At 50.7% G+C, this 18,337-nt stretch overlaps 1 protein-coding gene across 1 annotated transcript in view; it reads right to left on the reverse strand.

Annotated features, from left to right (window-relative positions):
- The window catches only part of LOC121281448 (receptor expression-enhancing protein 2-like), a 104,464-nt gene that overhangs the window by 71,849 nt on the left and 14,278 nt on the right, over nucleotides 1-18,337 (reverse strand). The window contains exon 2 of the mRNA XM_041194394.1: nucleotides 3,662-3,734. Within this exon, the coding sequence (XP_041050328.1) occupies nucleotides 3,662-3,734 (73 nt within the window). The remainder of the gene's footprint in view (nucleotides 1-3,661; nucleotides 3,735-18,337) is intronic.

An 18,337-nucleotide genomic window follows, 5' to 3' on the forward strand; every position in this document is an offset into this window, starting at 1 on the left:
GACCCCAAAGCATTATCCAAGGTCTCTGAACTACCAGCCTAGTGACAACACCACTACATCATCACCTCCCCATAGTGAGCTGAAAGCAGAGACAAAATAGAAACATGAAAGTTTTTATATTTGGAAGGATTTGAATTTCAAAGAGGTGAGAACAATGGAATATGAGATGAAAGGGGGAAAAAGGTATTTTAGAGTTACTATGGCAAGCTTAAGGGAGCTGTGGGCTGTAGAGCTGTTGAGCTGTTAGCTGTAGCTGTCGGCTACTGGCTGTGTCAGGAGGATCTCCTGGAAACAGCTCTAGGCTGGGAGAAGATGCAGTTTGAATCAGCCATCCAGTAAAGCCAGAGAAGTCTTGGGCTGCAACAAGTAGTCTTGCTTTGAAGTTTTGGATTTCCACAGCAGAGTGGGAGAGAGTTTAAGAGGTCGTGTGGTTTGCCTTTGTTAAAGTTACAGCAGTTTGCCTTGGCAAATACTGCGGGATTTTTATAGTTAAACATCTATAAGGGAATGTTGCCTGGAAGGTGTTTACTTGTGGGGTTGACCAATTAGAGAGTCCTTTGGCAGAAAATTTTAACTATGCAACTGTAATCTTGTGAGCTTGAGTTTCTTTTATTCTTGTTACTAAAACTTTTACCTTTAATTTTTAAAATCCCAAAAGTTTCACTGGACTTCTTGCTGCTGAGATCAGTATGTTTTCTTCTTGTTTTCAGAATAGAAAAAGAGTCTGGCCTATAAGTCAAGTTTCCCTCTGGGATTTGGTTTGCACAGAAATTAACATCTGCTGTGGTTATAACACTGTTTGACACCCCATCTGCCTCTGCTCCACTCCACTTGACTGATTGGCTGCAGCTTCAGCTATTGGGCTGCATGCTGTGCTCTTAGCTCAGGCGCAGGCATTCTCCTAACCCGCACTACAAGGCTGCACTATTAGCTTGAATCATAATGGATACTGGCCCAAACCTTAATAAAGACATTGCAAGGGGCTGTGAGCACCTCCACCAGTGACTGCGCCATGACCATCTTTCGCAAAGGGATTCTACAACTTGTCCAGTCAGCCAATTGCTCTGCTGCCTCCTAAAATGCACATTAATGTGCTGTCTGTACCCAAGAGGTGTAAAGTTCTAGAGCATTTGGTGGCACTTTCATGCTTTTGCATTGCTAGAGCGGGCAGAAAAGCTTCAGAGCCCCAATTCCAAGCACGTAAATGGAGCTGCCGCTGAACGCTGTCAGCTGCAGAACAATGCTCATTTTTGACAAGCTTTTCCAGTGCATAGTCACTTCCCTCCGCCCCCTCCCGCCACCCCACTGGCATGTGCTTGAATATGTCCTTCAGGTTGTGCTGCCTTGCACCCCACCTCCCCCACCTGGTCTGACCAGGACTGGAGCCCCTGCTCTGGCACTGCAAAAAAGCCAGCTGGGAAAAAGAGACTTGCCTGTGCCCCACATGAATGCGCGGGGCCTCTTCCTTGATGTCCTACGGGCAATGCGCATGAGCGCTGTGCAAGGTTGTGTGCACTCACCTTTGAGTTTCCCTCAAAGTTCAGGTTGCCAGGTGCACGCCTTTTAAAGGCAGTCGTGAAGCACACCATTCTGTAGTCACGCCAATGTGGGTAATAAATTTGACGTGGGGGAATGATTCCGGCGTGCAGGACTCATAATGAGACGCAAATGTATTAAAATGACAATCTGGATGTGCGGTGACAGGAAACGTGGCACGTCACTGATGGGTGAAGCGGACAATTGCAAACTGGTTTCACGGCAGCATGAAACCGATTTCTGGCCTTCTCACCATATTGCTCCCCACCCACCCACTATGACGCCCGACACCAATGGGTCTGGAAAATTCAGGCCAGAGGGTTGGAAGAGATTGACCAAAGTAAAGGAACATAAATGAGGAGACTAGAAATCAGTTTGGGATAGTTACAGTTGGATGGAGAAAAGAATTTGGGAAAAAAGGGCACTGTACAAAGATGAAGTAAGTTGAGAACCAATTTCATGGTGTACTTGATCAACTGAACAGGAAGCTCCTAAAAAGTCTCAACTTATCCTCCTGAACTGAAACAATTTTCCAATGGTAGCTCTCATTTTCTGAATGGAAAGATCTGACCAGTGTATTGTAATGTGACAGCTGACATTCTGATACTTGTAATCCCAGAGGATTTTAAAAGGGCTCCTGGAAGGGAGAGAACTCCTCTTTAGAAGGATGCTGAGATTTTCATGGTAAAAAGATTTGTGGTCGGTAAAACCTTACCTAAAATGAGGTCTCAGAGATCAGACCTGCTCTAAGGGAAATCAGAATTATAATCATCGCAAGCATGGACCAGCTAAGCAGTACTCACAGTGTGTATATCCATACATCAAATTTCTTCCATGGTAAAGTATTTGAGTCATAAATGATTGAGGTCTATAGAGAAAAGCGACAGGTGAGATGGACTGGCTAGAATTTTGCTCACAAAAGCAGTTACTGCTGTGTTGATGGATTCCTGAGTAATGAAGCCTGAAGAGTTTCATTTCTGAGGCATGATTGAATAAACTCTGGCTCTTCAGCCTTGATTGTGAGGTTTGAGAGATAATCTTATAAAGATACAAAAATTATAAACAGTATGTGGTGATTGTTGCTTTAAGGCCAGCCTTACTGTGTAAAGGTCATGTGATCAGAACAGCCAATCAACACTGAATGCAGGGGAGCTTATAAGAGGTGGAGTTTTCCTATTCTGTTGAAGGGTCAATTGGACGTGAAGTGTTAATTGTGCTCCGCTCTGCAGATGCTGCCAGACCTGCTGAGTTTTTCCAGGTATTTTTGTTTTTGCTTTTGTTTTGGATTTCCAGCATCTGCAGTTTTTTGCTTTTATCATGGAGTTTTCCTAGTCTAGAGGGAGTATTGTAGCCTTGCTAGAGGCCTGCAGCTAATCCAGCACCTCTGTAAATATAGATTACTGTCCAACAAAAGGAGTGTCTCAGTAGTACATCTCTACAGTATGGAAAAGATAAACCTGGAAAATCACTCTGAACTACAAGGAGTCACAGGTTTAAAATAGTAAGGCAATTTTAAGGCTGATATTAAAGAAGTTCTTCAAACAGATTGATAACATGTGAAGTACATTTGCAGGCAGAGTAATGGAAACAGAATCTCTGGAATAATTTATGAACTGATTGGATGCTGAAACAAGGAGACTCGAGCGTCATTCTAAGTTGATGAGCTGAGATGGCCGAAAAAAACTCCTTCACGCATAATTATCATGACTTGGACACAGAACTGACTGAAGATGCAATGGATAAATCAACTCTAAATAGCATGGTTCCTGTCTCGTTCGAACAATGGGAATTTCTTCTGTAAAATACAATATCAAACTTGTGTTCTGAAACTTTATTTAGTCATCCTTAGGAGTTGGAGAGAAATCTCAAGTTGCCTTGGAAGTTTTTGAACCCATGGTTGGTTAACACCTTTAAAAGTAGTTGTGAGTCTAAGACAGTGAAAATACATTATGATATATTGGAAGGATGCGACTTTAAAGTCTACCTGGCTTTTCTTACTTCTTACTGTGTCATGTCTAACCATATCTAAACAGTAGGATTCTCAGTACGGCGACCTGACTGCTGCTCTTGCTTCCTTATCCAATATCAGATCTAACATGGCACTCTTAAAATCAAAATTACTCACATATTCCTTAACATTCTTCGTTTTCACTGCCTTGTAAGAGGAGTATGCAGGGTAGAGGGTGCCAAATATTAGCCTGTGGGAACACAAACAGTATGATTAGTGAATAAAAGGAGGGGAAGATTCATCAAATAGTATAGTTAGTAGCACGAAGGGTGAGCAGGACTCAAATCATTAGGTCAGTGAGCACAGTTTAACAACTGGTTTGTGAATGAACAGACAAAGTCAAGATGCTGTATTGCTAATGAGAAGGGACTACCAGGTTACTGTGAATTTGATCATACACCTTTGATACAAGAACAGTTGCATGGTGATTAATCCTTCCCTGAATTAATTAGAACTTCAATTAGGCAGTAATCACAGAGTGGTTACAGCACAGAAGGAGCTTGGCCTAAATAGCCAAGTGGTTATGGTACTGGGTTTGTAACCCCATGATCAAGAGTTCAAATCTCACAATGGCAAACTATGAAACAATGTAACTTCATCTGAAACAGATGAAAACAGGTTTACTCAAAAGAGTATCAAGAGTTCAAATCTCACAATGGCAAACTATGAAACAATGTAACTTCATCTGAAACAGATGGAAACAGGTTTACTCAAAAAGAGTATCAAGAGTTCAAATCTCACAATGGCAAACTATGAAACAATGTAACTTCATCTGAAACAGATGGAAATGTGATTATAGGCTTGGCCTAAATAGCCAAGTGGTTATGGTACTGGGTTTGTAACCCCCAGATCAAGAGTTCATTTTCCTAACGATCTCGTGGAGGTAATTGTGGATTCAGTTGGTTTCCTGGTACTGAGGAGAGAAGGTGTGTGGTGTTGGTGTTGCTGCTCCTCAGTGTTTCAACTGTTTCTGCTGCTGCCTTTGGGGTTGTTGCTTCTGCTGTGTGCTGCTGCTGCTTCTGTTGCTGCTCCTCCAGTGCTGCTGCTGCTGCCTTGCCCCTGTGCTGCTAAAGGAGAGAGAGGGAGAGAAGAGAACAGTTGCTACTGTTGCTACAGGACAGGAAGGCCAGGAGGCCAGGACTGAGTTGGAAAACAACATCCTAGGTGGGTGTCTGAACTGTGTATTTTTGTTTAAGGTGGGGGCAATTAAGGACTGTGTTTTGTAGGGGGAGGCAAGAAGACTGCCAGAGGAGTTGGGGAAGGAAGAGCGGGAGGGTGTGTGTGTGTGCTGAAACCATCTTTCTGCCACCCCTCCCCCCCAACCCAGCCCTTTTCCCGGTAAGGCCAGCAATAGCTGGTGAAGACATCGCCTCCCCCTGCCTGAAGAACATCAGGCCCCCACCCACCGTCCATCCACCATCGAGGACACCCACCTGGACATTTACCTCTTTCCCTCCTGTGCCTCCCTGTCTTTTACTCCTCTCCCTCCTCTCCTCTCCTGCCTAAAAGAGGGGAGGTTGTTTCTACCTCTCTCCCCCACCCCCTTTCCTCCCTATATATATATATAAAAAAAAATAAAAAGAAAAAAAACAAAATGGCCAATCCTTCCCGGGGTGGGCGTGGCTCTGGCCCTAAGGCCAATTCACCATCGCCTGTGGCCGGGCCCTCGAGGGCTAATGTGGAGGCGGTTTTGTCACTGGTGGCAGGGCCTCAAAAAAAGAAAACTTATGCGGGGGTGGTTGCTTCTGCGGCTCCAGCTGCTCCCGCTGCCCTGTCACCTTTCCGCCTCCTGACCAGGGCCCTTGGGGTAAAGAGCTATGCTCACCCTGAAATGACAATAGAGGCCTGCGTAAAGGCTATGGCTGGGGTCGTCGGCCCCTCAGCCATTGTCGCGGCCTCTAAAATGTATGGGAAGGCCATATTCTTCTTGAGGTCCGAGCGGGCGGTGCACCTCGCCCTGCAAAAAGGACTCACTGTGGGCGGGACTTTTCTGGCGGTGGACCCCCTTGAGGCCACCACCCAGAGAATTATTATTTCGAACATCCCGCCTTTTCTATCCAGTGAGCTCCTCCTCCCCCACCTTAATAAATTGGGGGAGGTCAGGTCGGGGGTTGCACCAATCCCGCTCGGCCTCAAAGACTCGGCCCTCCGCCATGTGTACTCCTTCCGGCGCCAGGTATTTGTCCGCTTGGCCCAGGAGGAGTGCCTGGAGGGGGCCTTTGTTATCAATTTTGAGGGGACCGCCTATCGGGTCTTCTGGACCGTGGAGGGCGTGCGGTGCCATGCTTGTAAGGAGGCGGGGCACGTGAGGAAGAACTGCCCCGCCTCCAAGGCTACGAGCCCCACCCAAGCGGCCACGGCTGGCACCGCCCCTCCTCCCCCCGCCACCACTCCATCTCCCGCCCCGCAAGGGAAGCGACGCCGGCGGCCACTGCCATCTCGGCTGCCGGTGAGGCGGGGGGAGAACCCCCGCGCCGTAAGAAGGCGCGGAGGAAGACCCGCAACCTGGAGGCGGCCCCTGAAACGCCCCAAAACCCCCAAACACCTGCAAGCACCGGCTCGGGGGAAAAGACATCATCCGGCCCCGGCGTCGTGTCCGCGTGTGCTCCCGGGCCCGTGGGTGCTAAGGCGCCGAGTGCTGGGCCCGGCGTCGTTTCTGCGCGTGCTCCCGGGGCCAGCGGGGAAAAGACGCGGGACCCCGAGCCGGGGTATCTGACACCCAAAACCCAGAGGGTGGAGTGTCCGGGAGGGCTGGACAAGGAGGAGGGGGCCTCGGAAATGGAGGTCTCCCTAGCCCCCAGCCTGACCCGGAAGAGACGTCACGCTTCGGAGGAGGAGGTGGGTGATGCCCAAACTGAAGAAGTTGGGTGTGTCCCTTCCCCCGATGAAGAGGTGGTGGGGTCTCCGCCAAGTAAAATCTCACCCTGTCCTCTGGGGGAACTCAAAACACCTGCAACGACTCCCAGCACTGTTACCCCTGTCAACCTGCTGCAGTCCCCTGAACAGGGCCCCTCGGGGGTCACTGAAGGCACCTCCCTTGAGGTGGTGCCCGACTCAGAGACCCTCGATACCCCCGAGGTACCTTCTGGCTCATCGGGGGACTGTAACTTGCAAAATTTAAAAAATGTCAACGGGTCATTGGGTGGCGGCAAAAAGGAAGGCCTTCCCGCTCCCTCCCAAACCTTAGCACCGGGCGTCCTAGTTTTGGGTCAGGAGCTTGTCCTGAGCTCCCCGGACGACCCGGTGCTGGGAGGAGAGCGGGCATCAGAACTGCCGCTGCCCTCTGACCCAAAACCTTTAGAGGAGACCAGAGAGGACCCCTCTGGCCTTGATCCTGGGGGTGGGATCGAGGTACAGGTGGGGCCAGCTGGCAGCTCCGAATCAGCCCCCGTACTCAATGCGGGGGAGGGGTCGGAAGCTGGAGGCGACGACCTGGAGGAGGACGGGGTGTCCGTGGTGAGCGCTGGAGATTACGCTGAGTCGCTCTCAAGCGAGGCGGTGGATCCCCTGGTGCCCTCCACCGACTCCCCCCTCATCCCCCCAAGGGAACTCCGGGACTTTTTGGCGAGTCATCGCGGTCGCCGAGACAGGGTTCAGTTGGCCTTGGACCGGTGGCATTCTTTTCCGCTGGTGTTCTGGTCCACTCGCGAGGCTCTCAAGTCTCCTGAGTTAGATAGGAACGCGCGGCGGAGGGTCCAAACGTTTCTCGCTGGGCTCCTGAAGGACAGGAAGGACTAAAAAGTCCTCTTCTTCTTTTTAATGACTTAAGGTGAAGGTTTGATGTACCTTTGACAATGAAGACGACTATAGCCAGCCTCAACATCCGCGGCAGCAGGGCCGCACAGCGCAGGTTCCAGAACTTCTCGGTCCTCAGGGACGGGAAGTATGCGTTGTGCTTCCTGCAAGAAACCCATACCGTTCCTGGAGACGAAGCTACGTGGCTCCTGGAGTGGCGAGGGGGGGTCTACATGAGTCACCTAGCCTCCAATTCTGGCGGGGTGGCTATCTTGTTGGCCCCGCATTTTCAGCCGGAGATCTTGGGGGTCAAGGAGCCGGTGCCAGGCCGGTTGCTGCACCTGACTGTGCGTCTGGGGGGGGCGGTGCTTCATTTTGTGAATGTGTACGCTCCCCTGGGCACGCAGCAGCAAGCGAGCTTCTTTGAAGAAGCGTCCACTCATCTCGGCTCCATCGACGCTGGCGAGTGCATCGTCCTCGGGGGGGATTTCAATTGCACCCTCGGGGTCCGGGACCGTCACGGTACCCCGCACTGCACGCGAGGTGTGAGTAAGTTGCGGGACCTGGTCAGGTCCTTCGACTTAGTGGACGTCTGGCGAAATCTCCATCCTGACTCCAGCGTGTTCACCTTTGTGTCACCTGGAGTCGGAGCGTCCAGACTCGACCGCCTTTACGTTTCGAAGGCGTACGTGTCCTGCGTTCCGGCTGCTTCTATACGGCAGGTTCCGTGCACGGACCACCGTCTGGTGTGGAGGGAGCTCACTTCGTTCTGCGCTCGGACGGGGTCCACGTACTGGCATTTTAATAACCTGTTGTTGGAAGACCAGCGGTTCCTGGACTCGTTCCGTCGCTTCTGGGCCGGCTGGAGAAGGAAGCGGGGAGGCTATGGTGGGACGTGGGCAAGACTCACGTCCGAGTTTTCTGTCAAGAGTACGCGAAGGGGTCGACAAAGAGACGCAAATCCAGGGTCGAGGAGTTGGAGAAGGAGGTGCTCGACCTGGAGGCACGTCTCCGTCAGCCCGACGCAGACTCGGCCCTGCGGTCGGTGTACGATGAGAAGAAGGGCGCGCTGCGGGACCTGCAACTGGTCGGGTCTCGGGGCGCGTTCGTGAGGTCGCGGATCTGTTTCCTTAAGGAGATGGACCGTGGCTCTCCCTTCTTCTACTCACTGGAAAAAAGGCACGGGGTCCGTAAGCAGCTCTTTACGCTGCTGGCCGACGACGGATCCCTTGTCTCGGATCCGGAGGGCATCAGGGCCATTGCCCGAGATTACTACACTGCCCTGTTCTCTCCGGATCCATCCAGTGAGGAAGCTTGCAGAGTTTTGTGGGAGGACCTGCCGCAGGTCGGCCCGGAGTGCGCCGGAAAGCTCGACTCCCCTATAAGTCTGGGGGAGCTGACCGGCGCACTCGACGGTCTTTCTAGGGGCAAAACCCCGGGACTAGACGGGCTGACCGTGGAGTTCTTCAGGGCGTTCTGGGACGTCTTGGGGAGCGACTTCGCGGGGGTCCTGGGGGAGAGCATTGCTACCGGGGAGATGCCCCTTTCGTGGCGCAGGGCCGTGATTGCCCTGCTGCCGAAGAAGGGGGATCTCCGCCTTCTTAAAAACTGGCGCCCGGTCTCCCTCCTCAGCACGGACTACAAAATCTTCGCCCGAGCCATGTCTTCTCGGCTCGGCACCGTGCTGGACCACATGATCCACCCTGACCAGTCCTACACCGTCCCGGACCGAACCATTTATGATAACATCCATCTGGTCCGGGACATCATCCACCATTCCCAGAGGGCTGGTCTGTCGAGCGCATTCCTGTCTCTCGATCAGGAGAAGGCGTTCGACAGGGTGGATCACGAATACTTACTCGGAACTCTGCGAGCTTTCGGGTTCGGGACGCATTTTGTCGCCCGGATCCGACTTCTGTACACCGCCGCGGAGTGTCTAGTGAAGGTTAACGGGTCCCTGACGGTGCCCCTTCGCTTTGGGAGAGGGGTACGTCAGGGCTGCCCCCTGTCTGGCCAGTTGTATTCTATTTGCGTGGAGCCTTTCCTGCGCCTCTTGCGGAGGAGGTTGTCGGGATTGGTTCTGCGCGGGCCGGGCATCGGGGTGGTCCTTTCGGCTTACGCCGATGACGTGCTCCTTATGTTTAGTGACCCGGCTGACCTGCGGAGGATGCGCGAGTGCCAGGAGGTCTACTCTGCCGCTTCTTCTGCCAGGATCAACTGGGGTAAATGTTCTGGACTCCTGGTCGGTCAGTGGCAGATGGATCCCCTACCCGAGGAGCTCAGGCCTTTCACCTGGAGCAGGACCAGCCTCCTCTACCTGGGGGTCCATCTCTGCCCCGCTGAGGAATCCTGGCCGGCAAACTGGCAGGAACTGGAGACGAAAGTCACCGCTTGCCTGCGACGCTGGACAGGACTGCTCCGAGTGCTATCTTACCGAGGTCGAGTTCTGGTCATAAACCAGCTGATCGCCGCCATGTTGTGGTATCGGCTGGTCACTTTGACCCCTCCCCTGGACTTTGTCACAAGAATCCAGAGATTGTTAGTCGACTTCTTCTGGGACAAAAGATTGCACTGGGTCGCTGCCGAGGTTGAGTCTCCCGCTTAGGGAGGGTGGTCAGGCGCTAGTGTGCCTACGCACACAGGTGGCGACTTTCCGCCTTCAGACCCTGCAGCGATACCTCTACGTCGAGCCTCCTCCTAGATGGTGTGCCCTGATGACGTATTTCTTCCGTCAGGTGCACGGCCTGAATTATGACGTGCAGCTCCTGTTTATAGAACAGCTGGGCCTCGGTGGCTCCTTGCAGGCGTTGCCCGTCTTTTACCAGGACCTGATCAAAGTCTGGAAAGTGGTCGCCTCACGACGCAGCTCTCCCCCGTCAGGAGTAGCGGCTATCGTCAGAGAGCCGCTGCTCAGGAATCCGCCCCTCCGTCCTTTTCAGTGGTTGGCGGAGAGGAGGGCTGTGGCTGCAGGGGTGACCAGGATCGGGGACGTGCTGGGTGGCGGAGGACTGGGCTGGATGCTCCCGCAGGAGTTGGCGCGACGCGCGTCTGTGAGTGTCCAGGTCGCAGCCGATGCCATCCAAGACCTGAGAACGGTCGTGCTCGGACCCGACGTTATTTTGGGTCTTGAGGTGGCCCAGGTGCGCGGTGGTCTTCCGTCTGAGCGTTCCCCTGTTCGGACGGAATTCCACATTGGCCCCAAGCCCCGAACCCTCCCTCGGGTGCTGGTGCCCCGCAATATGAGCCGCCTCGGGGACATGCCCTCTGTGCCTTTTGGCACGGCAAAGAGGGGCTTTTTGTATGGACTGCTGCTGCACACCTTCCATTTTCTCGCCCTTGTCCGTCGACCGGACACGCCCTGGCGTGCCTTGTTGCCGTCCGGCGGCGGAGGCCCTCGATGGGAGGACCTCTACGGAGGTGTCCTCCCCCTTTCTATCGGGGACCTGGGTTGGAGGGTGTTGCATGCAGCAGTCCCTTATAATAAGAGGATGCATAGGTTCACGGACTCTCAGGACACATGCCCTTTTTGCGGTCTTGTGGAGTCCGTGGACCATGTATACATAGGGTGTTGTAGGCTGCACTCCCTTTTTAGTTATTTGAAAAACCTTTTATTGATGTTTTGTTTGCACTTCAGCCCCACGCTCCTGATCTATGGGCACCCGGTGCGGAAGGGGGTCGGGAAGGAGGAGGACCTCCTCGTGAACCTACTCCTGGGCCTGGCCAAGTTGGCCATTAACAGGTCCAGGCAGCGGGCGATCGACGGGGGAGTCCCGCCCGATTGTTTGTCCCTCTTCCGCGGCTACGTTCGCTGCCGGATGTCCCTGGAGAAGGAGCACGCGGTGTCTGCTGGCACTCTCGAGGCCTTCCGTGCTCGGTGGGCACCACGGGGACTGGGGTGTTTTGTTGACCCCTTTAATCACATTTTGATTTAAAGTTTGTAAGTTTCCTTTAAACTTTGTTCTTGGTTTTACAGCTGACCTGAATTAGGGGCTGTGCCTGATTTATCCCAATTTTGTTGATTTGGTTTTCATTTAAAAGATTATCAAGAGTTCAAATCTCACAATGGCAAACTATGAAACAATGTAACTTCATCTGAAACAGATGGAAACAGGTTTACTCAAAAAGAGTATCAAGAGTTCAAATCTCACAATGGCAAACTATGAAACAATGTAACTTCATCTGAAACAGATGGAAACGGGTTTGTACTTGAAAGAGCTACATCTTCTAACTCCGAGTGCTATCTTACCGGGGTCGAGTTCTGGTCATAAACCAGCTGATTGCCGCCATGTTGTGGTATTGACTGGTCACTTTGACCCCTCCCCTGGACTTTGTCACAAGAATCCAGAGATTGTTAGTCAACTTCTTCTGGGACAAAAGATTGCACTGGGTCGCTGCCGAGGTTCTGAGTCTCCCGCTTAGGGAGGGCGGTCAGGCGCTAGTGTGCCTACGCACACAGGTGGCGACTTTCCGCCTTCAGACCCTGCAGCGATACCTCTACGTCGAGCCTCCTCCTAGATGGTGTGCCCTGACGACGTATTTCTTCCGTCAGGTGCACGGCCTGAATTATGACGTGCAGCTCCTGTTTATAGAACAGCTGGGCCTCGGTGGCTCCTTGCAGGTGTTACCCGTCTTTTACCAGGACCTGATCAAAGTCTGGAAAGTGGTCGCTTCGCGACGCAGCTCTCCCCCGTCAGGAGTAGCGGCAATCGTCAAAGAGCTGCTGCTCAGGAATCCGCCCCTCCGTCCTTTTCAGTGGGTGGCGGAGAGGAGGGCTGTGGCCGCAGGGGTGACCAGAATCGGGGACGTGCTGGGTGGCGGAGGACTGGGCTGGATGCTCCCGCAGGAGTTGGCGCGACGCGCGTCTGTGAGTGTCCAAGTCGCAGCCGATGCCATCCAAGACCTGAGAACGGTCGTGCTCGGACCCGACGTTATTTTGGGTCTTGAGGTGGCCCAGGTGCGCGGTGGTCTTCCGTCTGAACGTTCCCCTGTTCGGACAGAATTCCACATTGGCCCCAAGCCCCGAACCCTCCCTCGGGTGCTGGTGCCCCGCAATATGAGCCGCCTCGGGGACATGCCCTCCGTGCCTTTTGGCACGGCAAAGAGGGGCTTTTTGTACGGACTGCTGCTGCACACCTTCCATTTTCTCACCCTTGTCCGTCGACCGGACACGCCCTGGCGTGCCTTGTTGCCGTCCGGCGGCGGAGGCCTCCGATGGGAGGCCCTCTACGGAGGTGTCCTCCCCCTTTCTATCGGGGACCTGGGTTGGAGGGTGTTGCATGCAGCAGTCCCATATAATAAGAGGATGCAAAGGTTCACGGACTCTCAGGACACGTGCCCTTTTTGCGGTCTTGTGGAGTCCGTGGACCATGTATACATAGGGTGTTGTAGGCTGCACTCCCTTTTTAGTTATTTGAAAAACCTTTTATTGATGTTTTGTTTGCACTTCAGCCCCACGCTCCTGATCTATGGGCACCCAGTGCGGAAGGGGGTCGGGAAGGAGGAGGACCTCCTCGTGAACCTACTCCTGGGCCTGGCCAAGTTGGCCATTAACAGGTCCAGGCAGCGGGCGATCGACGGGGGAGTCCCGCCCGATTGTTTGTCCCTCTTCCGGGGCTACGTTCGCTGCCGGATGTCCCTGGAGAGAGAGCACGCGGTGTCTGCTGGCACTCTCGAGGCCTTCCGTGCTCGGTGGGCACCGCGGGGACTGGGGTGTTTTGTTGACCCCTTTAATCACATTTTGATTTAAAGTTTGTAAGTTTCCTTTAAACTTTGTTCTTGGTTTTACAGCTGACCTGAATTAGGGGCTGTGCCTGATTTATCCCAATTTTGTTGATTTGGTTTTCATTTAAAAGATTATCAAGAGTTCAAATCTCACTATGGCAAACTATGAAACAATGTAACTTCATCTGAAACAGATGGAAACGGGTTTGTACTCGAAAGAGTTACAGCACAGAAGGGGGCCAATTGGCCTGTTGTGTCTGTGTTGGCTCTCTGAAGGAACAATTCACCTAGTGCTATTCTTCCATCTTCTCCCCATAGCATATTCTTCCTTTTCAGATAATAATCAATTCCCTCTTCAATACCATGATTGAACCTGCCTCTCAGGCAATGCATTCAAGGTCCCAATCACTAGCTGCATGAAAAAATTTTTCCTCATGTTGCCATTGCTTGTTTTCTAAATTCCTTAGATCTGTGCCTTCTGATTCTCAATCCTTCCACTAATGGGGATAGTTTCTCCCTATCTATTCTTCAGACCCCTCAATTTTGAAAACCTCCATCAAATCTCCTCTCAACCTTCTCTGGTCCAAGGAAAGCAGTCCCAACTTCTCCAATCTATGGTCGTAATTTTCCAGCCAGCAGGCTTTTCTGGTCCCGCTAACATGAATGGAGATTTCAATGGCTTGCCAGCTGCAGCGGAGTGTGTGTTGGGAGGGGGGGGATGCTGGAAAATTCTGGCCTATCTATGTACCTGAAGTTCCTCATCCCTGGAACCATTCTTGTGGAATCTTTTCTGCACCCACTCGAATACGTTCGCATCTTTTTTAAAGTGTGGCACCCAGAACTGGACACAATATTCTAGTTGAGGCCGAACAAAACTTTCTTGTTTTCGCACTCTATGCCCCTAAAGCCTAGGATACTGTATGCTTTATTAACCGCTCTCTCAACCTGTCTTGCCATCTTCAATGACCACAATGTACATTAAGGTTTCTCTGCTCCTGCACCACTTTAAGAATTGAACCCTTTATTTTATATTGTCACTTCGTATTCTATCTATCAAAGTTAATCACTTCACACTTTTCTGCATTAAATTTCATCTGCCATTCTACTAAACTGTTTTTTTCATTCATTCACGGCTGGGCCAGCATTTATTGTCCATCCCTACTTGCCCTTGAGAAGGTGGTGGTGAGCTGTCTTCTTGAACCACTGCAATCCATGTGGTGTAGTTACACCCACAGTGCTGTTAGGAAGCGAGTTTCAGGATTTTGACCCAACAACAGTGAAGGAACAGCGATATATTTCCAAGTTAGGATGGTGAGTGACTTGGAGGGGAATTTCCAGGTGCTGGTGTTCCCATCTACTTGCTGCCCCTGTCCTTCTAGGTGGTTGTGATCGTGGGTTTGGAAGGTGCTGCCTAAGGAGCCTTGGTGAATTCCTGCAATGCATCTTGTAGATGGTACACACTGCTGCTTCTGTGCTTTGATGGTGGAGGGAGTGAATGTTTGTGGATGGGGTGCCAGTCAAGCAGGCTACTTTGACCTGGATGGTGTCCAGCTTCTTCAGTGTTGTGGGAACTGCAATCATCCAGGCAAGTGGGGAGTATTCCATCACGCTCCTGACTTGTGCCTTGTAGATGATGGACAGGCTTTGGGAAGTCAAGACGTGAGTTACTAGTCACAGTTTCCTAGCCTCTGACCTGCTCTTGTAACCACAGTCCTTATATGGCTAGTCCAGTTCAATGGTAACCCCCAGGATATTGATAGTGGGGGATTCAGAGATGGTAATGCCATTGAACATCAGGGGGCGATGGTTGGACTCTCTTGTTGGAGATGGTCACTGCCTGACACTTGCGTGGAGTGAATGTTACTTGCCACTTGTCAGCCCAAGCCTGGATATTGTCCAGGTCTTTCTGCATTTGGACATGGACTGCTTCAGTATCTGAGGACTCGTGAATGGTGCTGAACACTGTGCAATCATCAGCAAACATCCATACTTCTGACCTTATGGTGAAAGGAAGGTCATTGATGAAGCAGCTGAAGATGGTTGGGCCGAGGACACCACCCTGCGGAACTCCTGCAGTGATGTCCTGGAGCTGAGATGACCGACCTCCAACAACCACAACCATCTTCCTTTGTGTTAGGTATGACTCCAACCAGCGGAGAGTTTTCCCCCTGATTCCCATTGACTTCAGTTTTGCTATGGGCTCCTTGATGCCACACTCGGTCAAATGCTGTCTTGATGTCAAGGGCAGTCACTCTTACCTCATCTCACCTCAGGAGTTCAGCTCTTTTGTCCATGTTTGAACCAAAGTTGTAATGAGGTCAGGAGTTGAGTGGCCCTAGTGGAACTCAAACTGGGCATCAGTGAGCAGGTTATTTGCTAAGCAAGTACTGCTTGATAGCACGGTTGATGACCCCTTCCATTAATTTACTAATGATTGAGAGTAGGCTGATGGGGTGGTAATTGGTCGGGTTGGATTTGTCCTACTTTTTGTGTACAGGACATATCTGGGCAGTTTTCCACATAGCCGGGTAGATGCCAGTGTTGTAGCTGTACTGGAACAGCTTGACTAGGAGCACAGAAAATTCTGGAGCACAAGTCTTCAGTACTATTGCCAAAATATTGTCAGGGCCCATAGCATTTGCAGTGTCCAGTGCCTTCAGCCATTTCTTGATATCACATGAGTGAATCGAATTGGCTGAAGACTGGCATCTGTGATGCTAGGGACTTCTGGAGGAGGCTGAGATGGATCACCCACTTGGCACTTCTTGCTGAAGATTGTCGCGAATACTTCAGCCTTATCTTTTACACTGCTGTGTTGGACTCCTCCATCATTGAGGATGGGGATATTTGTGGAGCCTCCTGCTCCAGTGAGTTGTGTAATAATGCACCACCATTCACGACTGGATGTGGCAGGACTGCAGAGCTTTGATCTGATCCGTTGGTTGTGGGATCGCTTAGCTCTGTCTATCACTTGCTGCTTATGCTGTTTGGCATGCAAGTAGTCCTGTGTTATAGCTTCACCAGGTTGACACCTCATTTTTAGCTTTGCCTGGTTCTGCTCCTGGCATGCCCTCCTGCACTCATCATTGAACCAGGGTTGATCCCCTGGCTTGATGGTAATGGTAGAGTGGGGGATATGCTGGGCCATGAGGTTACAGATTGTGTTCGAGTACAATTCTGCTGCTGAAGATAGCCCACAGCACCTCATGGATGCCCAATCTTGGGTTGCTAGATCTGTTCGAAACCTATCCCATTTAGCACAGTGGTAGTGCTACACAACACAATGGGGGGTATCCTCAATGTGAAGGTAGGACTTCGTCTCCACAATGACTGTGTGGTGGTCACTCCTACCGATTCCATCATGGACGGATGCACCTGCGGCAGATAGGTTGGCAAGGATGACGTCAAGTATGTTTTTCCCTCTCGTTGATTCACTCAGCACCTGCCGCAGACTCAGTCTAGCACTATGTCAGTTAAGACTTGGCCAGCTCGGTCAGTAGTGGTGCTACTGAGCCACTCTTGGTGATGGACATCACACAATCTCATGATATTTTGAAATGTAAGTGGTCTATTAAGGCCATTAACATAGTCATTTTTGTGCTTGTTAACACTGACGAAAAGCCCAAGCAGCCTTCGCGTTTTTTATTTATAAAATAAAATTTTTAAATTTATATAATAAAAGCTTTAGGAAACCTCATCCTGCTTGTGAATGAAGTTTCCTAAAGCTTATATAAATAAAAAAAAATCCCCTAAATGTTCTCCTACTGACACTTGATCCATTTGATGCACCTCATTCCCAAGAACCAGGTCTAGCAGTGACTCATTTCTCGTTGGACTGGAAACATACTGCTGTTGAAAATTCTCCTGTACGCACTCTAGCAACTCTTGCCTCTCTCTGCCCTTTACATTGCTACTAATTCAGATAAAGTCCTCCATTATAACTATGCTATAATTCTTGCACCTCTCTGTAATTTCCTTGCAAATTTGTTCCCCTACATTTTTCCCACTAGCTGGTGGCCTATGGACTGCACTGAGTAATATAATTGCACTCTTCTATTCCTTAGCTCTAGCCCAATAGATTCTGTCCCTGACCCCTCTGGGATGTCCTCGTTCTCCAGCATTGTAATGCTCTCCTTAATCAATACTGCCACCCCTGCTCCTTTCCTTGCTATCCTATCTTTCCTGAACACCTTATATCAAGAAATGTTTAATACTCAGTCCTGCCCTTCTTTGAGCCAGATCTCCGTTGTAGCTGCAAGATCATATTTCCACCTCGCTACCTGTACCTGCATCTCACGAATCTTATTTACCACACCACGCATTCACATACATGCACAGTAACACTAATTTAGACTTTATTACTATCCCCCTTACTCCGAACCCACCTAATAACTTACTATTTCCTCGTCTTTTCCATCTGCCTCTCCCAGTATTCTCTTTAGTATTACCTGCTGGTTCTCACATCACTGCCAAGTTAGTTTGAACTATATGGAACTATATTGCTGTTCCTTCACTGTCACTGGGTAAAACTCCTGGAACTCGCTCCCTAACAGCACTGTGGATGTACCTACACTTGATGGACTGCAGCGGTTCAAGAATGCAGCTCCACACCACTGTCTCAACAGCAATTAAAGATGGACAATAAATGCTGGCCTAGCCACATCTCATGAACAAATTAATAAAAAACCCTCCCTAATACTACTCACAAATCGCCCCATGAAGAAACTGGTCCCTGCTCTGTTTAGGTGCAACCTGTCCAACCTGTTCAAGTCCCATCTTCACCTGAATTTGTCCCAATGTCCCAGGAATCCAAAGGCCCCCTCCTGAACCATCTTCCCAATCATACATTCATCTGCTTTATCCGCCTATTTCTAGACTCATTTGCGTGTGGCACTGGAACTAATCCAGAGATTACTACTTATGAGGTCCTGCTTGCTAATTTCCTACCTAGTTCTCTTAATTCTGACTGCAGGACCACATCCTTCTTTCTACCTATTTTGTTGGTACCAATGTGGGCTATGACTGCTGGTTGTTCATCCTCCCCATTCAGGGTTCAGCCATTCAGTGACATCCCTGACCCTTGTCTACAACTGCAGAAATACCTGTCTGTTCCCCGAACAATCAAATCTCCTATCACTATTGCTCTTCCAGTCTTCGTCATGCCCTCTATACAGCTGAACCAACCATGGATTTGGCTCAGATTGCACTCCCCAGATGAACCATCACTTCCATCAGCATTCAGGACTGAATGCTAGTTATTGTAAGATGGGACTCCTGCACTGCCTGCCTGTATCTCCTTTGACTACCTTTGACCAACCTTCATCCTGTGTAATTCAT

Source organism: Carcharodon carcharias, chromosome 8, assembly GCF_017639515.1.
Source record: "Carcharodon carcharias isolate sCarCar2 chromosome 8, sCarCar2.pri, whole genome shotgun sequence".
Lineage (NCBI taxonomy): Eukaryota > Metazoa > Chordata > Chondrichthyes > Lamniformes > Lamnidae > Carcharodon > Carcharodon carcharias.